Below are 26556 nucleotides of genomic sequence, written 5' to 3' on the forward strand. Positions count from 1 at the left end.
GGTGGAAAAAAATCTGCAGCTCTTACCAACAACTTTCCCTTCAGCATCAGCCTCGAGTTGGCAGTGATTGGCTGGAGCGACGGGTCGACGTCATACCTTGGACAGGACAGGGCGCAGAACGGGGAAGTGCACAAGGTAGCGTCCATGTGGAGCGCAGCACCGGCCTGTTTACTGTGGACGTGTGTTGTGTGCACAGGGACTGACAGCTAACACTTCACTCTGCAGGGGCCACGTCCGGGTTTATTTTATTTTATTCCAAGCTGTTATCATTCTGCTCAAAGTTTGACTGAGCTCATGTGTATTTGTTTCCATGATCATTAGAGAACGTCAGCGCCCCAGGGATTCAACAGTTTGCTCAAGAGCACTTCGGCAAAAGCGATGATTTGTGGTTAGAGCAGGCAGAGTTGCGGTTTGAAGTCAAACTACAAAGATTTAGGGACATTTTCTTAATAAACAAAACATGTTGCAGTGGTTTCTTCCAGTGATTTAAGGAATAAAAGTCATGTGCTTCACTGAACTAATCCTGAAACTAAAAAGATTCTCAGTAAAGCGTCATTAATAAACAGCATGCACAGCTTTGCAATATTTTGTCATTTCACTGTCGTTGTTGTGTTTTTATGTTCATATATACCCTTTATACATTTATATTCATATTTGTACATAGTCGTTAATTGTTTATACTTAATCGTGTTCTGCTTTGTTTGTTTTGTTGTCTATTTATCTATTTCTGTAGGTTGAGATCAATGGAAAAACCGGAGTCAAATCCCTTGAATGTGTACGCATACATGGCCAATAAAGCTGATCCTGATCATAATAAAAGAATCTAGATCACCACGATGCATTCTGAGAGCTGCATTTCTCCCTGACAGCTTGTGAACAACAGCTGAGGAGTCAGGGCTGGAATAACTGTCAGGTATGAGCAACATGATGTTGTTTTTAAAATGTGAGCATGCAGTGTGCAACAGGTGTGGACAGAGCAGGTGCAGGCAAGGACCCACTCATTATTGTTCCTGATGAAGCCTATAGTTAAAGGCCTATAGACCCAGGTCCAAACACATTATGGCACAGTTCTGTTTCATAAGCATAAAATTCCATTTGTGTCTGTCTGCACTAAAACGTTTTTTATTCCTACAGCTCATAAAGTTGTCATCCGTAACTCGTAACAGGGCTTCAGCTCCCCCCTTTTTTACTAAGGCGGACTAAAAGCCTGCGACTCCTTTATTTCACAACCGCTGATGTTTGTGTCAATTTGAACAAGACGGTGCGTAAATGGGGCAACCGCGCCGCCAGCTCGTCTCCCAGGAAGAGAGCCGGGGCAGCGCAGGTACGGGCCGGTCAGGACTGGCTGCGTTCGGAGCCATTATTTGGAGGAACAGCCATTAAGAGAGGCCTCGGTACTGTGCAACGCAGCAGGGTGCTCGACATCCGCGCTGGAAACCGCACGGCTTGGTCCCTGCTTATCAGGCTGTCAATAAAACGAGATGGGGATGCAGGTGCTGCCTTTCCCTTCCCACACAGCCGCGCTCTCCAGAAACAGATCAGGCGTAAACGCAAATCTGTCCAGCCGGTTCTCCCTCTGCCGTCACCACGCTGCTGCTGCACAACGCAACCCCCCTCTCCAAAGACACACACACACTCTCTCTCTCTCTCCCACACATACACACTCGCTCACTTAATCACACTGACAGTTGTTTCTGATTTTCTACGTTAGTATGAAAACTATTCTGCAACTCAAATTCTCACGTCACTAAATATCTGCCTACGTTTGCCTGCACTTCCAATCTGCACCTCTTATGCATATTTAGCGTGACTCATACGTTTCAATAAAAGTTAACCATCTGACACTATCCCCCACTTACACGTGGGGGTGTGGATGTACACGGGCCTGCATGCGTGGACAACAGAATGCGTAAAACTTCAGAGATTGTCTTAAAAAAAATTACACGGCGGACCCTGCTTGTGCCAAATCCAGATTTCCTGGGAAATGCCAATCCCAGCTCGCTCTGACTGATCAAATTTAAAACAAATTGTGTAATGATCGACCTCCCCTCTCTAGCCATGCAGAACATTATGCTGCCATAGCCTACGCCTCATGAGCTTATTGTTTACTGCCGCTGTAGCAGACAGAGAAAAATGTCCAGGGGACCGAGCACATTACCAGAAAGCAGAGGGTGCGCGCAGAGCTGCTGCTGCTGCTGCTGCTGCTGCCGTGCACAGGGGGTATTTTTCATCCATCTAAATTAGGATTAATTGTAATGGAGACCATGGGAGGTAAGTTCTATCTGAACTTCAAGTTTAAACTATAGGCCCTTAACTAACAATTATTGATGACGATTAACTTTTTCATACAACCTGTATACAAAAAGTTATGTGCTGTTAATTACATGTTAATTTTTTTGGCGTAAAATAATAAAATATTAGACTAACGATGGTGAAGAAAGTTTGAAGCTGATCTGAGTTGGAGGGAGTAAAGTTGTCAGGCCTGTTCCTGCTGAGCACAGATGTTTAGACCGGTCATCTGATATTTCCAATTTAAGAAAGTGTCCAAGGATAATATAGCCTAATTAGCCTCGCACTAAACGTGCACAGGCGCGTGCACACACATACTCCTCGTCCCTCTCCCTCTCTCTCCCCCTGTGTGAAATGTTTTAATAAGCCCTACACGCTCTGTGTGCAGAGTTTGATTTGTTTTCTCTCCATGCTCCCCGGCCCTGGATCGAGACATTAACCGAATTCCCCCGGGGTGATTGGATGCAATTTGTCCGGAGTAGACAGGCACGTCCTGGATGTTAGGAATTCACTTTGGCTCAACGTGACAAGTCTGACTTCGATCTACAATTGCATCTGAAAGTGCAGCGAGCGGAAAGATCCCATGCCATTAAGTGTCCCTCCCCCCCCCCACCTTTTTTTTCTTTTCTATTTTTGCTAAATAACAACATCCTCCATTTGCGCACAAATATTCATAACAATTGAACACCTCTAATCTGCTGGTCAGGCCCGAGCGCAGCGTTAAATGTGAGTGTGGCGCACATGGTCAGTCCTCAGAGACAGGTGAGAGAAAGTCCAGCCCTAAATCTATGACCCTTTAAATTAGATTAAAGATTGACAGTGGGCTGGATTTAAAAAAAACACAGAAGAGTGACACCTGCCACGCAGACTTGGTCGTGATTGATTCTGATGCTTCGTGCTGGCAACAATAATGCTGCAGTTTTACGCAGGGCTGAGTAGGCGCATTTATCACTCACTTGCCAGGAGTGGCTGAAGTCAGTGTCCGTGTCGCGCTGTGAGCTGACAGGGGAAAATGGGAGCTAACGAGGTTGTCAGATGTCCTGACAAGACAAATGAGAGCTCGTCACTCCCATGCGCTTTAATAACGTTTAATGGAAACGTATTGCACCGTTCAAAATAAAGTGTTACACATACCGGGGTCTGGCGGCGACGCAGTTAATTACGCACGGCGAGGTAAATTACGCATCAGCTAAAGGGTGTTGGCCTGGATTCAGCACCACCAAAGAGGATCGTGTCTATATAACACCTATGATGTGTATAGTTAACAGAACCAGCGCCACGTTGTGTTCTTACTCTCAATGAGTAATGAAACTAAAGTTGATTAGCGAATAATTAAATCAAAACTGACTCCAACATGTGCTGCAGTCCAATGAAGGTCGATTTCAGAGTCACGACTTAGCAACAAGATACTTTTTTTTTAAAATCTGAACAAAAATGTTAAAAATTGAATATCACTGAAATGATATCATCTTTTATTTTGGCAAAATAGATTTTTGCTCGTCATCCAAGACATGTCTTAAACACGTGAACAGATATTTCTTGTTGCTCAAACAAGTGTCCTGTTAAGTCGTCTGTTTTTCACATTATTACAAATAAAACATAATTTATATGAACTTCTGAGTGAGCAGTGATAAAGGATGTGCCTATAAGTGCCAGTGCACTGTTCTAACATGTTTGAAGAGAACTTGCACCTATAACTTATGACTCGATGTAAATGTCCCATATACACCAGACAGAAACTTATATCTAATGAGTCCAGATGAACTTTCACCTGTGGATTTCACTCCTGTTTGCGACTGTGATCTATAGTGATGGTGGTGAAGCGCGAGGTTGTGCATCCTTCTGCGTAATCCTCGGTGTGCAGTGTAGCCAACAAGCGGTTATGGTCATGATACATAATCCCCAGGGCAGGGCTGACGCTACAGCTCCAACTAAACCGCGCTGCAGAGAATCTTACTTGTTATTGTATTTGCAGGCCTGTCTCATATTTGCCTATTATAAGCAGCTCCAGCTCATGAAGCCAAACTGCTCCATAACTTTGTTTCTGCAATTCATTGTCAGCTTACTTAGAAAAACTGAGCTCAGCATATTAGTTTTGATATGTTGATATGTTACCTGTGGAAACAAGGATGTTGCCAAAGCATCACCTGCACGTCACCTAAGGCAGAGAGAGCACAACAGTGTTTCCACACTCGTTCCCAAAGAGATTGTTCAGTGTTATCTCAAAAACATCAGTCGCGTTCCTGCTGATCTCTGATCTACTTTTGAGCCTCACCTTCCCACGACCACACATCAGATGGTGTGTGACAGCTGACGGGATTGGCATTTGAATAGTTCTCATTCGGCCCTAGCTTCTTTCTCTCTTCTCTCTCCCTGCTGATGGAGGGGGCGGGATGTTCGCCTAAAAATAGACATAATTTCACTAATGCCATCACCTGGCCTCTGGCTCTTGTTCCGCGCAGGGTCAGAAAGGCCGGAGGAAAACCTGCTGCAGAGGAGCGAGAGAGGAAGAGAGGTAATTATACACCAATGCTGCACACGTGGCCACTGTAACACTTGTGAAATATATCAATCTATGTATGCATAAGACATACACAGATACATGACAGATTCATAGACAGACGGACAAGATAGACTAGATAGATATTATTTCTCGTGCGTAAAATTGCAAAAACATTAAAATGTCTGCATAAATGCGCCTGTGATGGCAGCAGGACGCACAGGCCACTCAGTGGGACCTTCTACAAACAAGCCTATAGCTCCAAGCAACGAGAGGAGACGGAACATAAAACACCAAATGTGACAAACTCAACGCAGATCTGTGTGATATGTATAAATGGATGCAGCGACACAACGCTGTACGCGAAGCCGCACAGATAACTGGGCTATGTAAAACAACACACACTAAATCAGGCAATAATGACGACAAACCGTCTGGAAAATGGACGCACATAGTGCGGCAAGAAATCACTTCTTCCTCCCTCCCTCCTCTCCCTCCCCGTGTCTGGATGACAAATCCTATCCTGGAGTAAATATTTTGAGGATAATTGAACTGATTGTTATTTGCAAGTTTCTCAGTCTTGAATATAAAAGCGGCGGCGCGCCTGTGCGCACACATAATGACTTTGAGACCACTGGCAAGATATATTCATAATGTGCGGAATATAAAATCGCTAATGTGCCATTCTGCTGAATATGTCAGGATGCGTTATTGATTTGGTTTTTGGAGGGTTTTTTTCTCTACACCGCAAATGTTCTTTTTAACACTGGAAATGTGAGTTAGATGAGGATCCACAGGCTTTTAAAGGCCATGGAGGAGCTCGTCGTTAAAATGTGACATTAGCTGACCTCGTCACTGCTTTTAAGGAGGCTCACTAAAAGCTCACTAAAGCCTGCTGCCAAAATCTGAGGGAAGAAAAGGGTTAGAAAGAAAAGTGGAAAGGAAAAAGGAAAGCAGTGAAATGAGTGTTTGGCAACATGTTTGCCACCGATTCTGCAGACACTTTGTTGTACCTTCAACATATAGATTATTGAGGACTTCTCTGAGAAAAATAAAGATAACTTTCGGGTCAGTGCGTCACTATTGATCTTATTCACTCAGGCTGGTTATTCAGCAGCACCCCGCTGTGGATACACACTACATTTCAGCCTATACAGTGTTAAGCCTACATACAGAAAGCCCCTGTAGACCTTGGAACGTTTCTAAATCTAATCACAAGCGAACCGTAATTAGACAAGTAATTACCGGCGTAATTAACAGCCTCTTTCTGCTCGCTGTGCTTTGATATGGACGAGCAGGCGAGCCCTGCGCTTTATGGCGCACACAGGCGGCGGCGGCGGCAGCAGCGGCAGCGGATAAAGTCTTTATTATTATTGCTGGAAACCCATCTGGTTATAGTCTTGCCCGAGACCTCCTCCCCCCTAATCAAGGTTTTAATTAAAGACGGTTGAGGGCCATGGAGAACATGAAGGCCAGTAATTAAGACTAACATTAGACCCTAACAGATGCAACCCTCCTCCTGCGTTACTGCACAAAAAAGGGGGGAGCTCACAAGCCAAGGCGCGCACGGTAGTTTATGCAATATTCAGTAGATAATCGTGGATAAAATATGATTCTAAGCATCGTGCGTAACAGCACGAGCCAACACAATTCCATTCTAATGTATCTCCAACCAGGTCTCAAACGTATATCTATGTCCGACTATAAAAAAGGGGAGGAAACGTTGAACATGGCAGGTACAGGCAGGTTGGTGAGTTTATAATTCACACTGTGCAATGCGCTATTTAACTCCTCATTGGAGACCAGTGGGACGTTCACCATTTTCGCGGCGGAATGGGAGTTTGTTTTCATATTTCTTTGACATGTATTGATTTGAGGACAGCTGTAGGGTTTTGTAGCAGGAGAGAACCCCCGGTCAACCCGCATTAGTGTGATGCCTGCGCACTAGATCGACATGTGAGGGTCCAAACAGGACGGAGGCCTCGACATCGTCATCAGTAGCCCGCACAAGAGTGTGGCTTAAACCGCGCGTAACAGTTAGTATCAAGTATTACTAACAATTATTTTAATAATAGCAGCCGCGTTTGGAAAGGGGCAATTCATTCATTTGTCTATACGCCTGCAGGTACTGATCCTTAATCCGGGTGAATTAGAAATTAAATTAGAAATTAGAAACATGACATAGGTTATTCAAAGTAGGTAGGCCTACAAGACAGTAGCAGTAGATATCCTCAGGTAAGTGATTCAAACTCAGAAAATTAGGCTACATGGAGTATTTTTGGCAGCATGTTGTGCGTAAAAGGGCACCTGGAATAACATCACTGAAGCCTCTGCGAATAATCCTATTTAAAATAGCCGATCACACGGACCACGTTATACAAGATAAGAGATTAAAACCCTGGCATGTGTTTTTATGAATATTCATCACATGTGCTCCACTCACTCCCCGCTTATCCTCTTTTCCCTCACGTACGCACGCACCCACGCGCTCGAACACTCTGAGACACTTCCTCCATAAGTTGCATTGTCAAAGTTGAAAGAGTTGCCCCTCTTCAGATGGGCAAGCAGATGGGCAGACGTTTTAGCCAAAAAAGCCCCCGCAAAGTTCCCTGCCTGCGTCAGCCACCGCTGGAGAGGAGGGCCCCGAAACCAGGAGGCTGCACTTTGGCTTCTCGACCTCGCCTCATCCCTGTGCGCAAATGGCAGAGCTGAAAACGAGTCAAGATCCAGAGCTGGCAGAGGCAGCCTCATAAACTACAGTGGGAAGAGAGGTGTCAGGTGGAGGCAAAGTAAAAGGCTCCAGAGGGAAGACTCAACCATCACTGCACCGTTACGCTACAAGTACGCATTAAGAAGACAATATGGTCACTGCACACCTGAGATTTAAAGACAGTGCAGGTGGTGCGTGACTCCTCTCTAACAACTGGGACGCAACTTGGAAAATATAAATGTAAAGACGCATATGTATAGACACAGTTATGCTTATGATGTGAACAGTATAGATCGATTCCTTTTACATTGGACTTTTATATAGTTTTCAATTGATATGTAATATTTCTTTTGAAATCACTTCACTTTGGTGATGAACATGCTTAATATGTGGGTTGTTGATTGTTGGGTCAGGCTTGTAATTCATGTGTGATTATGGAGAAAACAGAGTCAATAATAAATAATAAAAACATATTCGTATCAAATATACTGTAAGTTCTTAATATGAACCATGACCAGGGTTAGAAATCCATCTTCAGATGATCAGTAGAAAACTCAGCGCCTGAGCTGCAGCAGTTCTCTACTCTGCTCCATCCTCGCCTCTTGTGGAGCTTTTCTGCCCCCTACTGGTGAATCACAGACTCACAAAACGTCGCTGATACAGTTTGAGGAGTTTAATTTGATCTCTGCTGAACTTAACTGACTGTGTTCAGATGAACGTGGGAAGTTTTGCTGAATGGCTGCTTTGACTCTTTAAGATCTTTACATATGGTTTTAGTTATGGTATAATAAATATTATAGAGTCAAATGAATGTAAGTTATTTGTTTGTGTGTTTGACAGCAGGTGAATGAATGAGGGTCTGGTGAGGCCACAGATCCTGAGTAAAGTTATTACTACTCTGACACTACTGTAATTTACAGCATATTGAAATAAACTATTTAAACCATTTATTGATGATTCATAACTTCATTCAGTTTCCTCATTTTAAATATCTTACTATCAAATAGTTTTCATGACATAAATCAAGATGAGCAAGGTGTGAGAACAAATGGAACTTTATAAGAACAAATATTTGTATGGATTTATTTATAATATTAAAGTCTCAATGGCTGCTGACACATATTGATGTTATTACGGTCATTGTCACACATTGTTCATTGATTTAATGAATGTATGTAGGCCCCTGGTATGTCAGTAGAAACAATCTTTCATATTTAACCATAAACCTCTTATACTTAAATATGGGAAAACATCTTATATCTTCTGTAATACAATACAAATATAAATAAAGAATGAAACAGTATCTGTATTTACTGTTATAAAACTATTCTTTATTATTTAACTATTATTTTGAGCTTAATAGAAAATACCTCAGACCCAAATGTGACAGTGCAATTATTTAAAAACTTTCTTGTGTCAGGTTATCAATGATTAGCTATGTACATGAATAATAATTCTTTACAATCCATGAAATAACAAAGCCATTAATATATAAGTAGTGTAAATAATTAATAAGTATTGGTATTTAAAAATGAGTTGGAATACACACAAAGGTCTTGTTTTGTTTCGTTTTGTGTTTCGAGGCCAAACCAAAGACCAAAGCAAAACATGCAACACATCTTCATATGAGTTCACAGCAAACTGATGAGTTCAGGTCCCAGATGTCGAGAAGAGTACAACAAAGTTATAAAGTGATTTAGATTTAACTAATTTCACATCCTTAAAATTTTTTTTTGTGAAGGTGTCTTTATATGCTGCATTTTTACTTATAAACACTGGTGGAAACTAAACCCACATTTTTCCTTGACATCGCTGGTAACAGTGGAGCAGCTCAGCTAACGCTCTTTGGTCCAGTATCACAAGAAGGACACAGGCAATTATCCTTAATATCCTGGTAATGTTAAAAGAATGAGACTCAATTTTCCATCTGGTTGCATGGAAAGAAATGTCAAACGTGTTGGATTGAGACCGTTGTTTTAAACATTAAGGGAGAGAGGTGTAGGTTGATGAAGAGGTGTTAAGGTTTAGCTGCTCATGCATAAATTAGCGTATTACAGTGGATCTGCAGCTCTTAAGACCAATACATGAGCTTCTCTGATAATTTTATGAATCTTATAGACGTTGAATATATAATGTTTTCATGATATCTGATTACTTAAACTTTCTGTGGCCAATATACAGTACATATTACAAATTGTAAATCATCCAAACTGTACAATCCTTTAGGGTTAGGGGTTATAACGTATTCCACAATCCCCTTTCTAGTGTTCATATTTTTATATTTAAAACACACCACAAAGAAATCCTTGTTTGTGTAAACCTAATTGGCAATAAACCCTGAATCTGATTCTGATATCTGAATAATTTAATGCTTGATTATTACCTTGAGCAACAACTCTTTGACATCTACGCACACGTAGCTTCCTGTTTGCTGCAGTATTTTGTCTTGTAATGGAAATGTGTTTCCCTCAGAGGAGCTCTGTCTCTCCCTTTCTCCCTCTATGCATGGAGGGAGGCTGGCATTTACTTGACAATTTCTGCCTTTAAGTGCAGGCTTTAAGTGCAGTGTTTTTATCTAAACCTAAGATAGCTACGGACCAGGACAATTTAACAGGCAATTTAACTGACCGTGTGTTAGTGAGGCTGTCTGAGTCCCACTCTCTGCCAGAGCGCCATGGCATGATGGATGTCGGCAGTCTGGGCTAGGTGAAAAGACACACACACACAGACGTGCACAATCACACACACACACCAACTCAATGAATACACAGACATACACGGATACACAGACACACCGCCCTGCCATATTTTCCCAATACAAACGCATATGGGCCCTTCCACAGCCAACCCCCTTCCATTAAGTCAACATCTTGTGCTGGCGGTTGGAACAGTGCGGGGCTGGAGTCAGGTCGTCCAAATCCGTCAGTAAGCGGAGGCAGAGGCGTTTGTCATCCTCCTCTCTGGGCACCATCCTCCTGGAAGAGAGACAGGGGGGACAGAGGGTGGTGCAGCTACGTAGCATCTGGCTCTGGTAGCTCCAGCTGCAGGGAGAGAAGGGGACAGGAGCCATGCCGCAGCCCAGGGGGAGAAACTCCTTCTGCAGCCAAAATGGCTCCACCACCCCGTCCCCTGGATGGAGGAGCGGAGAAGCGAGTCGGTGAAGAATATTTTCGAGTGTTGCTGATAGCATAAAGAGCAACAGAAGATGGTGTAGCACAGAGAAAATACTGATATTTAGGTACTTTGTTTAAAGTGTTTGAAATATCATGCAAATCTCTTGTAGATCTGACGCTGATGCAACGCTCTGAGAAGAATAAAGATTGTTAGACTAAACCTTTCAACATCACACAGTATAACGGTATTTGTGGCAGCACCGTAAAATAATCTTCTGAATACACAAACAACCCTTCAGCAAAGGAACAAAGCCCAGAAACTGTATTTGTGGCACATGTGTTCCCTTTATTCTGAGAAGGTGTAGACGCCAACTGACTAGAACATGGGACCAGAGGAAAATGTCAACCAAATGATGACCCATAAATCACAGGCCGCACAGTCACGCAGCCAAGGCCTAGAGACAAGAGTCTTTAGCATCTAGCATCAGCGCACAAAAAGATGTTTCGCCAGTGGCGGACATTTAGCACCAGACTCCATCGCCTCTAAGGGAACTTTGTCACAGATCTATGGATGATTCAGAGCCCGGGGATGGTTTTTAGTATTAGCACTTAATGTTCTGGCGTGTCCCGGCCTTAGTTCTCAGGCAATGTAGTTATGATGATTTAAGGGGGAGATCAAATCAGATGTTTAGAGGGAGGGGACGAGAAGTCCTCAGAGGGGCAACACATGCGTTGCTCTCTTATTGTGAAGTATGACCTTTATGGAGGGAAGAGGAGCCCCCTCTTTTCAATCTGAGATGTCCTCTAGGATTAATTAACCCCATTCCCCCATTAGGCCTCTGGGATTTTGCATTTCAGATTGGGAGAAGTTCTGCACGAGCATGCAGGCAGTGTTCGTCTGGACTGTAACCAGGTGCGTTCACTTCCCTTTCGGTTTTTCAAGTGTTTCAGGACATTTTCGTGCCTTTTCTTAGAGATCTTGGCAGCAGAAAGATGACAGGATATGAGGAGCGAGAGATGGGAAATGTGGTCCCTGACCTGACACAAACAAAGGAGGTTAAGGCTGAAACCTCAGCCCCCCCAGCCTCTTCACAGTGTCACAGTATGTGTGGCTGATTTAAAGACACTACGAACATATAAAAAGCACAAATAACCATCAAACATAAAGAAAAACATATGAAGATGCTGCTATGGTTAGCCGAGAAGCTAATGAAATTAGTGGCACAGATCACAAGCATCTGTTTGATGTCACTAATGATGTGTCAAGGGGGGGGTTCCGATGCTGTTGTTCTGATCGCTTATAGATGTGATGTGTCTGTACGATGTGACAAATGTCATATTCCCAAAAGAGGGAAAAAAAACACAAATCCACCACTTTTCCCCCTCCTCTAAAACTGGACCATTAACGTCAATCACGTGGATAGCTGCGGCGAGCCAGAGGGTGCCAGCTCACGCAGACGAGCACTGGTCCCCGCAGTCTCATGATGACGGTCCCCAGACGGTCTCCTCTAACAGCGCCAGCTAATCTTCTTTTCATGGTTTTCATTACGACCTGTCAGGACATAAATTGGCAGTGAATTGCCGTGTTTATTAACACCGCACTAAAACAGCATCCTTAACTGTTCTGCCCCCCTCGTGAAAATGTTAACGTTTAACAGTGACCAAGTGGATCAATTAAGCTGTGGCATAAAATGATGCTGTGCCCAAACAAATCCCTAGCAAAACACACACACACACAAACACACACACACACACACACACACACACACACACACACAAAGGGCCTCACAGTCACAATTCCACCTTAATATGCCTCCTCAAACATTATGTCCTCTGTTGATGACCCCCTTTGAAGACCTATTCAGACAGACACTTGCTCGCCACATATTTGCAGCTCGAGTAACGATGGGAAGGGGCCATGCTTCACAGAGCACTGCATCAACAAAGTCTTGAGTCGGAGACTTGCTGCGGCCTTTGCCATATAACACAGTAATTACTAGATCAAATCTGTTCAAATTGAGGCAACGCTGTTCTGTGATCCCTCCTATACTAATCAGCACGCTGAGGTATGGCTATGCGACTATAAATTGCTGACTTAATTAAAACCAGGACCTCTCTGTCATCTAATTACAGGGAGAAAAGGTTATTGCTTCAATGCAATTTTCCAAATATGATTCCTTCACAGTTATTAAAGGCCCGGGCGTCGTTTATTGTTTCAGATTTTTCAATATGGAAATGGCCCCGGTGACAGACGTAATGACTCGGGGAAAACGCTTCATCTCGATAGTGGCCTGGCACGGCCATTTGTCTGAGATAAGTGGAGCGGACAGGAACTGGGAAATGTCATGGGAGGCATCCCATGATTGCCTCCACTTTACAGTTGTCATTAAACAGAGCAAAGGTTTCTTTTCTCCTATGTGGCAGCAATGAGAAGTTTATTAATCTATCCAGAATAGTCGGCTCGGTGAGTTATTGTGACTATGAAAATTCACAGGGGGAGAGGGAAATTGTGGAGAGTAATTGTGTGATGAGAGACTCTATATTCCCAGTTATTGTTCAGGCGAATCAGAACCTTATGGAGAGCTGTTGTAGAAAAGGTGATACTGAATTCAAATTAATTACGGAAAGCATAAGGGAATCCCAAGAACACATTGAAACCCTCCAAAAATTTGTTAAAACACAGAAGACAGCAAAATGTGGGAAATAAACTGTTTGCATAAAATACAGGAGAGAATAAAAGGTCAAAACAAGAGGAAATGTTCTCTCATACAAAGAGATGATGCATCAGTTAAATCAGAACATTGTTTACTTCTCATCTTTTAGTAAACAGTTGTTTTAACCTTCTTTGTAGATTTACAATTTTCTTTTTTCTCAATTGAATTTGGTAACTTTGACTTTGACAATTTATTTTCATTACTGATTATTAGCACAATAATTTCCCAAATGAATCCAAAAAATACTTTACTGTTACTCTTATTTTGTTTTATTGAGCCAACAGTGTAAACACTAAAGATATTCAATGTATTATCATACATAACAAATAAAAGCATCCAATCATCATATTTGAGAAGCTGGAACGAAACAATTGATTGATAAAACATTGCCGATTACCTTTCCGTTGCTCGATTAATCAAAGAAACTACCAACCTCAGACCTTCAGCCGACTGACAGAGCTAACCACACCCTTTGAGTTTCAAGAGACGGCTTCAGCAGCAATTATGAGATTCTGGATTTATCTTTATCCTCCATCACAACAGGAGGACATTGTTCATAAACTAGATATTACATGTATACATTCATAGAGAAAAAGAGACCATCACTGCCCGGTTTAGTGACTGTATATTCATTTCCAATCGATGGCACTTTCTTATAACCACTTACATATTCACATGTTTAAATTGTTTCAACAAAAAGAAATGAGTCAATAAGATAAATACAGTGTGGTGCTAAGTGTGGGGCAGGCAGAGGCCACAGAGCTGAATATCCTGGACACTAATGCTCTGTGTCTCCCACCATAGGGTTTTCTTAATTACATTAACCAAATGCCTTCTGCAGTGTGTGTGCAATCTCATGGTTAGCTGAACACCCCTGTAGCTGCATGCAGCCCCCACCCCTCTCTATTCCTCAGTGAAATATTCATGTTGAAAGCCACTACTTCCATCTACTGTCTCTCTCCGCAGCACGTTAACGCCTGCAGTTGTTCAGCCACGGTACCATTGTTTAACAATAATCCTAGAACTTCTCAGTAACCATCAACACAGTCTACACCTCTGAAACTGAGACTGTCCTGCCGTACAGTAAAATAATCTCAATCCGGCATAGTGAGATGAGCACCGAAGTTTAAAAATCTTGCAGTTTGAAGTTGTGGGATTTGTGTCTATTATCAAGTAAGTGATTTATTTTTTTTCATACAGTCCACATTTTATAAAGTTGACATTGCTTAATACTTATTTTGCTAAATTTAAGAAATGTATCTCACTGAAAAAACACACTTCTTCGCGTCTGCACAGCACACTGATTCAAACTGACCAGGCGGGACTAATTTAAATATATGAACTATTCATTAATTGAATAAAGAGTCTAGTTAGCCCGAGGGTCACTTTATAATCATAAACCGGGGTGTACTGTTTATGCAAAACAGCGAAGTGCCATGTGCTGGCTTATTATGCTAATGACGAATGGCAAAATACATGTTTCTCCTACCCACGGAGCAGGATTAGGCATGGCAGTGTCAGCAAGTTGTTTCCAGGGTACGGAGTCTGCTCGTCCACATTACAGCATGTTGAGATGAAGATGAGTAATGGGATTCTTCCAGTCCCCCCCCCCACCCCCAATACAAACCCCTACCGTCTTTTTCCAAACATTATGTTGCGATTAAGGGCTTAAATAACCAAAAGCACCTTCACACCCTCTATTTTTTTAAATTCATCCCAGTATGTTGGTGAAAAGTTTGAATTTAAGTTTGTAAACCTCACTGCATAAAAACAGCCTGTGGCCTGTCGTGATCATACACTGAACATAAAGGTGGGTGACACGACAGTTCAACAAAATGCCTCCATCGCCTCCTTTTGGCTAGAAACCTGCCTCCTCCATGTTAGTGGATGGGACGGGCCAAACTAAAAAGTCAAAGTACATGACAAATACATTCTCCTCGAAGATTTTATTTTAGGTAGTTCTTATCACACTGATGTGTAAGCGCTCATGTATCAAGAAATGTTTGGTTTTAATTATTATTATTTGATGATATAAAAATGGGGTGGGACATCATGATTGACAGCTGAGACTTACTCATGATTGGTCGAGCGTGTATCAGTGGGAGTCCTCTTCGTCATGTCAAATTAAGGGTCTGCATGAAAATGACGAAGGTAAAAACAGGAGGGGATTAGATTTGGATGAACCAGCAACATTAAGTAAAATTTACTCTTCTCCCTTCCCTTGACATAGAAACACAATACAACAATACCTTTCCCAAAGCTGTAAGATTGTAAATACTCAACAACAACACCAGAGTCACTTGGTCAGACGCGTAGAATACCATTCCTCAGATCATTTTAGTTCAGTGCTCACTGAAGAAAGCTGAGCAAAGATGTTTTCAAATCAGTGGGGATGAGCTCTTTCACGCACAGCTGCAGAAGCTTCTTTTAGTGAATGGTGACTTGAACAGGTGTAACCACTGTAGGTGAATGAGCAAATCAGGTAGAACCAAATGGAGCTGGGACACAAGCAGAAGGTTTTTGGCAACAAAACAAAAACACTTCTCTCCCTAAACCAGTGCAGTGAAGTCTAAACTCTACCCATTCTGGGTTGTCTCATCTACTGCATTGACGACAGTTTGGAAAAAGGCTGCTGTTTAACAGAGGTGAGGACATTTAGCCAGACATGAATTTTCAAAAACAACCAATACATAGAAACCAACAGAAACCAGCAAAACATTGAGCTACAAGATCAAATTGAGCTTTAGAAGGGGAGTTCACTGAAACAATAATGGTTTATATGACTCTGTTTCAAATTTGAATGTCAGAGCTTCTGTATGTGGCTTAACATTCCACGTTGAGACAGGAGGCCTATACATGCCATGTAATAACTGTGTACAAAGATTTCAGTCTTTATAACTATAAAATAAAATGATAGAAATTATTATTAGTATATATATATGTATATATATATATAGAGAGAGAGAGATTAAAGTCAAATGCACATTGGATTCTTTAACACAATACTGCTGTATAATTGGCATTGTCACATATGTGTACATACCTGCAGGCTCCACACTTCCACACTGGGCCTGTGCTCAGGCCTCAATGATACACCATGAAGATACAATAAGAGTATCCTGGATGTGGGACATAGTTTTGAACACTTTGTGAGGTTTTAAACTTTTACAGGTTTTTTTATTTGTTGGTGAAAGTGCAGATTTGAGGCAGTGGGGCCTTGAGGCCAAGTTTTAACCAGCGTACATACACATACCTGCACACACGCACACACGCACAGCCACAGTGTGTGAGTGGGGCCATGATGGTGCCACTGGAGCAGCTTGTTCCAGGTTGTGGAGCAGTTGTTTTGATTTCTTGTTTCCTCACTGAATCCATACACAGCGGGGACGAGTTTGCGCGTCAGCCTGCTACGTGGCGCCCGAATCCCGCTCCTGTTACAGACTCTCCCGCAGACCAATCGCAATGATCCTGCCGGTCCACGTGGCTGGGCCCTGCCTGAAACGCACGCCGTGATTGGCTGTGCGTGAGCCGGAAGGAAATCCCGGTTTGGTTGCTTCCCTTTTCCTCGAAGGAAAAAAAAAAGGAGGGACAGGATTTACTCCCAAAAAACGCACTGGAGAGAGTGAGTGAGGAGTGTGTGTGATCTCCGTGGACCTGTGGAGCGGTGTGCAGGATTGGGTTTGTTTGGATGCTGCAGCAGAGAGAGGTCGGTGTGTAGCGGTGCAGCCACTGGGAAGTTGCTCCACAGCAGCTTTGCGCATTGTGCAGTGCAGAGTCACAGGCCTGCGTCTCAGACACCAATCCCATCCTCCCATGGACGCGCTGGGCTTCGTGTGCGCTCTCCTCCTGTGCACGGTGGCGGTGCACGGTAAACCGACGCTGAGGAAGGACAGAGTCATCTATCAGGACCCGGAGCTGCTCCGCCAGGCGCACGAAGACAACAAGAGCTTCCAGTACGACCATGAGGCCTTTCTGGGCAAAGACGAGGCCAAGACGTTTGACCAGCTCACCCCGGAGGAGAGCAAGGACAGACTCGGGTAAGACAATTATGATTATTGTTATTAGTCACGCGGATGTTAGGAAATGAAAACCAGGCCAGTCACAAACCGACAGCCTCAGTGTTGTTGCATTGAACTTTAGTTTTGTTAAATCACGTCCTCTCACTTCCCTCCTCATCCACTGTTGCGTGTTTCGGTTCAGGCTAAACCACATTAAAACTTAACGTGAGCTCAAGTGCATGAGAGAGAGATGTGCATGAGAGAGAGATGTGCATGAGAGAGATGTGCATGAGAGAGATGTGCATGAGAGAGATGTGCATGAGAGAGATGTGCATGCCAGCACACCCACTGCACAGGCCCGAGTAAAGCGGCGCATCATTCGCACACACACTCCTCCCTCCTACAAGAGCTAATTGCCTAAATCTTAATTATACATCATCATCATCATCATTAAAGAAGCATTCGAAGGTGATGGAGTTGGAGTAAAGTGCTGTGGCAGGAGGCAGACTTCATGTGCAGTGCTGATGTCACAGGCTTCAGGTGCCACGTGGTTCAGTTTGTCTGGATGACAAGTTGGCACCATGAAACACACGTTGGCTGATCTGGGCTTTCCCCCAAAGAGAAGCTCTTTCCTGTGGTGTTGAGAGTGGGAGGATCCCTGTAACATCTCAACGTGGCAGCCCAGCTCCAAGAATACACCACTGCTACACTGCACTTCTTTAACACACTGAAATAGGTTTGCATGCCCCTCCCACCAGAGTCTAATTAGAGCCACATCCCTTGTAGTAAAAATGGCGCTGCCAAATTTATATTTACTTCTGATTGTTGGTGCTGGTGACCACAGGTTTGTGGACGACTCATCAAGTTAGATAGTGAATGGACAGTTTTTTTCTAGCTGCTTTTCTTATCTTATCCACCACTTAAAGTGTTTTACTGTATCAATCAATTAATCAATCAAATTGTATATGTATAGCTCATATTGACTAATCACAATGTGTCTCATCAGTCTTAACAACATACAACATCCTCTGTCCTTAACCCTCCACAACAGTGAGGGAAAAGCTACCAAAATACCCAGAGGGAGTCATATGTGAGGGGTCGCTCTCCCAGGACGGACAGAAGAGCAGTTAGATGTCACATGTGCCAAAATAACAATATTTACAACATGAGAAAAAGTGTCTATTATGAATGGAGAGTTGTTGCAATGTTTTAAAGTATTTATACAAAGAAAATGTCTGACAGATGAAGGGAGCAGCAGTGACTTGAGAGCTGTTGTTCAGGTCTCATTCACCCACACAACGCTTGTATACACAGCTGTTTTTCCATCACACCATTCACACCCTGTCGGCACAGCCCTCGGGGGGTGATTTTGGTGCTCAGTAGTTAGAATGCGATCGAACCATTGACGTTCTTGTCAGTGGACGACCCGTTAAGTCTCAGCCGCCCAAGAATGTGAATGGTAAATGGTCTGTATTTATATAGATCTTTTCTAGTCTTGATGACCACTCAAAGCACTTCACAGTATAGTTTTTCCATCCGCCGAATCACACACACATCCATACAGAGCAGCTATGTGCAGCACTTTCAGGGTCAGTTTGGGGTTCTGTAACTTGCCCGTGGACTCTTTGGCATGAGGAATGGGGTAGCTGGGGATCGAACTACTGACCTCCTGGTTACAGGACGACTCGCTTTATCTCCTTTTCCACCTCCAAGCTTTTTTGTTAACATAAGATAAAGTACTCTCTTTCCTTGTCTCGCAGAAAAATTGTGGACCGGATAGACGGGGACGCTGATGGCTACATCACCACAGCCGAGCTGAAAGCGTGGATAAAACGTGTGCAGAAGCGGTATGTGTATGAGAACGTGGCGAAGGTGTGGACAGACTACGACCTGAACAAAGACAACAAGGTTTCATGGGATGAGTACAAGCAAGCCACATACGGATACTACCTGTGTAGGGAGTCACTTTTTTAAAAGTACAGTTTTAAAGTATAACGTTTGCAGACACGACAGTAACCTGATTTTAATTCATCCTCTCAGCCAACCCGGAGGACTTTGAGGAAGCCACTGACCAGTTCAGCTTCAAGAAGATGCTTCCTCGTGATGAGAGGAGGTTTAAAACGGCGGATCTGAACGGGGACCTGGCAGCAGACAAAGAGGAGTTCACATCCTTTCTCCACCCAGAGGAGTTTGAACACATGAAGGATATAGTGGTTCTGGTAAGCCCTCTGTAACCACCTTATAATTAAATGTGATTTGATCGGGGCAGGGTAATAACGCTAGTGTTTGTTGTCTCAAGAGATTCCTCAGAGGGCGCTCTAAATGCAGACATTTCCATTAACACAGAGCAAAATAGAATCCAGTCAAGTGAAAGTTTAGTAAGAAATCTACTTTGGTTGCAGGAGCAAATCTGAGTTTCTGTTCCTTGTCTTTCATCTCCGTGGGCCTCTCGGATAAATGGGCTTCCTTTGGATGACTCCCAAATGAAATGTTAACCAGGCCTGGAAATCATTGAGTTTCTGTATTTTTTGGGAACAGGTCCAGAGGGATGGTCCCTCTGTCCTATTTAAGACTCTGCACTATGCTGCTGTGTTCATAAAAGTTGTACCACCCATTTGACAGAGTTAATTATTAATTGCTCATTTTTATGTCACCGAATGTTAACCAAGGTTTCGCCTTCGAACGGTTCCGCCTGTGGCGTCTTCACTGATTGTGGTAAATCTGGCTTCAGCTCAGTTTCTCACAGTAGGAGGAAAGGGGTTAGAATCCTTCTTTATCTGTCACACATGCAGTCGTATTAGAAAAATACAGGAGACACTTGATGGCTTTAGATGGAACATGATTCTGGGCCAGCGGGACAGATAACCAATGGAGCTCACAGAGGGAGGAACATGAAGCCGTCTCACTGAGCACCATCTCTGCACCTACACACTCATTCACATAACAGGACGCTCTGTTGAAATGTCCAGCGTCACATTTCTTCCTGCTGATCTCTGCTGCTGCTGCTGCTGCTGCCGCCTTCAGAGGCCAGAAACCTCCACTACAGCACATTGTTAACTTAAAAGAAACACACTGCGCACCTCTCCAACCCTAAGTGCCACTGCAGCTCCATTCACTGTCCAGCAGGTGTAGTGTATGTATTTGCAGAGAAAACACCATGTTTTGCCTTTGCCATGCATTTTGTTTCATGTAAACGATCATCCACGATTTGAGACTGTGGTTGGAAGCCAGAGTACACAAAGAAAGTCCACACAAACGCAGGGAGAACATGCAAACTCCACACAGAAAGACCCTGGCCACACCAGGATTCAAACCAAGAACATTCTTAAACTGAGGTACTAACCACTGCACCATTAAACAATTAATCCTAATATTCACAGATATTTCCATTATCATTAGACTCAGTCGACTTTTTCATTCACTTCACTATCAAACTGTTGCTCTGCGTCTTGACTCATTTAATATGAATTCAACCAATTTAATTTATGTCAATGATTTTTTTTAAATCTTTTCATCCCAATGAATTAAGTTTATCATCCAGACATGTTGTATAGCATTGGCCATAGTCGTAAACTGTGACATGAATGCTACTGACTGAACTTGAATGTAGCACTGTGATTGTGACCTGTTCCTCACAAGCTCATGAAAAGTAAAGAATACCTCTGACACTTGCTTTTTCATATTTAATGTCTTGTTTACACGCAACCTTTCACAGGTTATAGAAAATGGATGGGTTCTCTTATTTATTATTCGCCAGCTATTAGACTAGAGAAGCTACATGTCCATTAATGATTCAGCAGGGTTCAGAGAGGGCGTCTCACCTGCAGGATGTATACACTGATTTGAATCTGTGTAGCTGCGTGCATGTTATACTGTCACATGCACGTCAGTTACTAAACGTGTGTGCAGTTGTTAACTAATGCTCACACGGCAAACCATTAAGTGACCATTTAGTTCAATTCACACAGCGTCAAATCCAGGATGTTGGAGAGAAAACAATCGAGCAAGGCTTAAAAAATGTTTGCTACATAAGAAGGTGTCTGTTAGCTGACCCTTGTACATCCCCCATCCTGCCTGGGGCAACCTGTTGTCTTTTATTACTCAAAGTGAAAGTTTCACTGTTGATGACCCCTGTGTCTCCTTTTAATGACGCCATTAACTCATTGTGATTGCAGGAAACCCTGGAGGACATTGACAAGAACAACGACGGACATGTGGATGAGGACGAGTACATTGGTTAGTTCAAGCAATGAATTAAAGCAAATCAAATACATTTTAAATATGCAAACAAAAACTGTACTGTAAATAACGGGAATTCAGAGCTATTCACACTTTGTTATATTGCAGTCTTATAAAACAGTTTAAATCACGTTCCGTCTTCACTCGATAATATCTCATAATGACAAAGCAAAACACAACTTTGCTTTTTTTTTTTTCCTCAACTTTATTAAAAGGCAAATCTGAATGATCTTATTAATAAACATGTTCTTCTGTATCTTATTTAGACACAAATCCTTTGATTCTTGCTATGTTTATTTTAAGATGGCGTAAGGCAGATTTTGTTATTTTTATCATTATAAGTACAAAAAAGATTTCTAGCTTGATTGGTGGATTTGTAGTTATGGAATCAAGGTGAGCACTGACTTTTGACGTTTTAACGATTCTTTTTTTTTCTGTTTAATTGTCTTAAGTCTGGCACAAACACTCATTATTCAGCAAATGTAGGGTGCTTCAGTTATGTGGTGACACATGGTGTTATGTAGAGTTGTGTGTCATCTGCATAGTTGTGATAGGAGATGTTACAATATCTTATTATCTGAGCCAGCGGAAAAATGTAGGTGTTAATTAGAAAAGTCCTGAAAATGGAGCCTTGAGGACCTCCACCTGGTTCTCCACTCCTGTGCTAACATCACAGCCATGTTTGTTGTTTCAGCTGACATGTTTGCTCATGAGGATGCGGGTCCGGAGCCAGACTGGGTCAAGACTGAGAGGGAGCAGTTTTCTGATTTCCGAGACCTGAACAAAGATGGTAAGATGGACCAGGATGAGATCCGACACTGGATCATGCCCCAAGACTATGACCATGCCCAGGCTGAGGCTAGACATCTGGTCTATGAGTCTGACCAGGACAAGGTACATCGGGACTGAGCTTCAGCAACAAGCTCAAGTCCTGTGTCTTTTCTTCTAGCCAAAATATTTCTCTGCATTAAATATTGTTATGATGAGAAATACTGATCTTGCGAATCCCTTGTTGTCTCTTCTCAGGATCAGATGCTGACCAAAGAAGAGATTATTGAGAACTGGAACATGTTCGTTGGAAGTCAAGCCACAAACTACGGAGAGGACCTCACCAGGAACCATGACGAGCTCTGAGTGTGAGTGTGAGTGTGAGTGTGTGAGTGTGAGTGTGTGTGTGTGTGTGTGTGTGTGTGTGTGTGTGAGTGTGTGTGTGTGTGTGTGTGTGTGTGAGTGTGAGTGAAGGGTTCTTGAACATCTTTGTCTTTAGAGAAAGAATCACAGACTCTTCTACCTCCTCCTGCCACCACTCCATTGTTTCCTGGTAATAGTGGGACGGGCATCAGTGTGCGGAACTTTAGAACCAACACTGTAGATATCAAACAAGAGGAGGAATGAAGTTCGGTCCTGCCACTAGGAGTCCGTCTCTGTGTTTGTATCGACGACTCGGTTTCTGACATTCAGGAGCAGAGCCAGACTCGGTGGACATACTCTCCATTGATGGTGCCTTCCAGCCGCATCGCCGGTTTCGCTGCCTCAGAGATCTGTGTAGACAGTCTTTTCATAAAACCCGTCAAAGCCGAATGCTGAGCTTTACGCGAATTGTCAGATACAGGAACAGCAACGTTAATGTGAAACTACAGCTCGGAGCGATTATGCTGGTTTTATTTATTTATAAAAATGACTTCTGAACTTAAGGTCTGAGTGTCTTACAGGATTACAGTGTTCAAATAGAGATTTTTTTTAAACTGAAAACACGCAGTTTTTTGGTTTGCCTTGTGTTATTATGGTTATTGGATTAGTTACATGCTATAAAACGAACTGATCTTTAACGGCATGGTTTTTGCACGTGTTTGGTTTTAGTTAAGCCTGTGAACGTTTTTTTTTTCTTTGTTATGGTTTGAAATGTATTTATTGAAATACAGTTTGCTCTGTTACTTTACAGCTGTCCAGTTTAACTCATGTTCATCTTCTGTATCAGATTAACTCAATGTTTTTATTCCCACTGTATTTGACATTACATATACTGTATATTCACCTGGTGATTTTGAACATCAGAAATTCAACTTTTATAATTTTTTTGTATTGTGATATTAATGTGTAGTCAAATTCACGTAACTGAAAACCATTTTCCTCCTCATTTTTCTTGTTGTTTCTTTATTGACCCAAACCTCAGCTGCATGAATCGTCCGCATCACACCTGCGCACTTTCTTTTTCCACACTGCACATGCTCATGAGATGTGTCAAAATTAAAGTAAAAGTAAAGTTGTATGTTTTTGTGTGAAGTTGCTTAACGTCAGTATTGAGAAAACAAGGAATTGTAATTTATAATAATTTATCTTTACATAAATATATTGTCTTTTCATTTCAGACTAGTACTGAAGAAGGCCTAGATGGCTGAAAAGCACAGGCATTTCTTAATTGCTACGAATGAACAGCTAAGTTATATTTAAGACTTTTTAAATGTGTTGCTCTCTAGAGCAGTGGTCCCCAAACTAGGGGTCGGGACCACCACTCACTTGCGATTAATTTATCCAGACATTTTCCTGCAGTATTCTCACATGGGCTCACTCTCTGGACGTTTTACCACGGGGGCCGGCAGGAAAATAAAAAAATATGGCACATTTCAGTACACATCTGAAAGCTGCTCTAAAAAGATCTACACATCAAAACCCTCATGGGTTAATTTCAGGTCAGGAGTGAGACAGGTGACATGTTGAGTTCATACATGTATACATGTGCTGTATGGGTTTAAAGCTTCACATGGGCCACGCTGAATGTAGCTTCTTTGTCTTGGGTATAAGCCTCCCCATGTGATCGAGTCTGTATTCAAGTTTTCGATGCGCTGAACATCAGGAACAAGCAAATGCTGTTAACACTTCTCATGACTAATCGCAGTCTACACACACACACACACAGCAGAGATGGAGTTAAGCTGACTTGCTGTTGCTGCTGGCTGTTGCAGTAAAACTCTTAGATGTAACTGAGAAAGCAGCTCTGCCACCCAGCCTGTCCCCTCTGCCTGCTCATGTGGAACATATGGATATATGTGTGCCAGTTAGCAAGACAAGTCAAGCGGGACCAATGCGATAAAGCTCATTAGGAACAAGGGACAGGGCGATGTATGTGTGGGCTGTGTTATTCTGTTGTAATGTAGGATCTTCTTCAAACACTCTCAGACTGCAGGAGCCATAAAACGTCTGGTTTGATAGTTTAACATCCTTAGCCTTGACATTTCTTTAGGTTTAGACTTTGCTGGCAGAATAGGTTACCAGATTCTGGCAAATTCCTTTATAAATTAATTCCTGCTCCAGATCTGATGAACACGGTGGTACCTTTAGCGGCATCTGTATTATTATTGTAAATTTTGGTCCTGATGTTAAAAATCAGCCATGGGATTGATTTTTAAGTTTTGCGAAATCTCTTAAGGGAGCTGCTCCCAAATGCCTAACAGACATGATAGTCCAATACAAGCCTGTGGGACCCCTGACATCACTGAGGAGTGGTCTGCTGGTGGAACCCAGGGTAAAATCTAAACATGAAGCAGCTATTAGTCACTATGCAGGACAGTGTTTACACAATTTAATTTGTATTATTTCTTTACCTCAAATATTTATACTTATATATAATTTTTTGATCTCTTTACCCCCTTTATTCCACTCTTTAACCTATTCTATTCTCCCTTATTGAAAATCATTTTGTGTGTAAGATTTAGGTGAAAGGAATTTTTGGCAGATACTGAATATAAAATAATCCTAGTGATGTTTTTCCTGCTGTGTAATCATCTAAATTAACTATGAATTGTTGTTTTACCATAGAATGGGCCCTTTATGTCTAAAAACTTTATATTTACATGGAGGGTATGTCCTCTTTGGAGGCCACCATGTTTTTTACAGTCTTCCAAACTGGACAAACTAAAACCATTCAAGTTTTCATGACAACTGAAGTTCACCACAGGTTCTCTTTCATGTTTGGAAGAGGAGGGTGAGATGAGGATTTTTGTCTCCGTCTTGTTTTTAATGTCTGTACAGCACCTTGAATCTGCCTCTGCCAATGAAACCTGCTTTATAAATAAAACAGCTTTGTCTTGATCCCATCCATTAGTTAATCTAATGTTTGCTTTATTGCCATGTTACATAGTCAGTCTTGCATCATACATTTGAATAACTGGGGCGGCGTAAAACACCAAGTAGCTCAATGGACTTCCTCCAAACAGCATATGAGGGTTGTCATGTGTCTGGGTGGATCAGTGCGTCTGGGTCAACATGTGAGTGAAGGTGGATGAGTGTGAGCGGTGCGTGGAAGGAAGGATGTATAAGAATCAAAGGCGAGATGTGTGTGTGTGGGGGGGGGGCACGTGGCCTGTGTGCGGCCTGCCTAGCGGTCATGTTTAACAGCCTGCCCCTCCTGTTTATGATAGGATCCTAATCATTCACACTAGGGGAATGTGTGTGTTTGTGTGTGTGTGTACAGTAATGCCTTCAGACGGCGTTCATATGAGTGTCTGCGTAGATCAACCCCTCTCCAGTGACAATAATGAGCCCTCTGGGGGAGAACAGCGTGGGGGCAGTGGGAGAGGGGGTCACACAGTGTATTGCATATTAATGTCTGTGACTATGAACCCCCCTACCATTTAGTATAATTGTCCACCAACAATCAAGAATTTCATTCTTTTCATTGCACACTGCAAATTGTACATCAGCAAGAAACAAGAGCAGACCAAAGACAATTAAACTACCTGCATGACAAAGTATACATGTGCATACTGTCGCCCCTCCTCTGTTCCTCTGCTCCTCTCTGACTCTTAGCATCATGACAATGGCCTATTTTTCATCAGAATATATCTGCACTCCCTCATCTTTGTCTTTTATCTCTTGTGTTTGTTCCTTCCACCCTGGGGATTTGTAGCCCAGCGTGTTGTTGGTAATGATCTTCGAGACATCTGACCCATCCCGAGGCTTTCATAACAAGCTTTCTGTTATATAATAACATGCA

The 26556-nt window shown here is 42.6% G+C and overlaps 1 protein-coding gene and 2 long non-coding RNA genes across 4 annotated transcripts; 2 read left to right on the plus strand and 1 right to left on the minus strand.

The window, feature by feature from the left end:
* Positions 1 to 150: 150 nt before the first annotated feature.
* LOC138407326 (uncharacterized) lies at positions 151 to 7983 on the plus strand. Its single transcript, XR_011240758.1, has 2 exons — positions 151 to 2271; positions 4752 to 7983. It is a non-coding gene; the product is annotated as an uncharacterized lncRNA (long non-coding RNA).
* A 583-nt stretch (positions 7984 to 8566) lies between these two features.
* On the minus strand, positions 8567 to 16712 carry LOC138407318 (uncharacterized). 2 transcript variants are annotated; one of them, XR_011240752.1, is made up of 5 exons: positions 16580 to 16712; positions 16370 to 16445; positions 15576 to 15785; positions 15401 to 15458; positions 8567 to 12164 (listed from the first exon to the last, which is right to left on the minus strand). It is a non-coding gene; the product is annotated as an uncharacterized lncRNA (long non-coding RNA). The 2 variants fall into 2 exon arrangements; XR_011240749.1 differs by having other exon boundaries at positions 15401 to 15785.
* Positions 16713 to 16882: 170 nt separating this feature from the next.
* Positions 16883 to 23830, plus strand: rcn1 (reticulocalbin 1, EF-hand calcium binding domain). Its single transcript, XM_020098886.2, has 6 exons — positions 16883 to 17363; positions 19085 to 19278; positions 19365 to 19543; positions 21500 to 21560; positions 22258 to 22457; positions 22590 to 23830. The coding sequence occupies exons 1-6, from the start codon at positions 17140 to 17142 to the stop codon at positions 22695 to 22697; spliced, it is 966 nt and encodes a 321-aa protein (XP_019954445.1). The 5' UTR covers positions 16883 to 17139; the 3' UTR covers positions 22698 to 23830.
* Positions 23831 to 26556: the final 2726 nt, after the last annotated feature.

This window comes from Paralichthys olivaceus, chromosome 1 (assembly GCF_024713975.1).
Source record: "Paralichthys olivaceus isolate ysfri-2021 chromosome 1, ASM2471397v2, whole genome shotgun sequence".
NCBI classification, from domain to species: Eukaryota; Metazoa; Chordata; class Actinopteri; order Pleuronectiformes; family Paralichthyidae; genus Paralichthys; species Paralichthys olivaceus.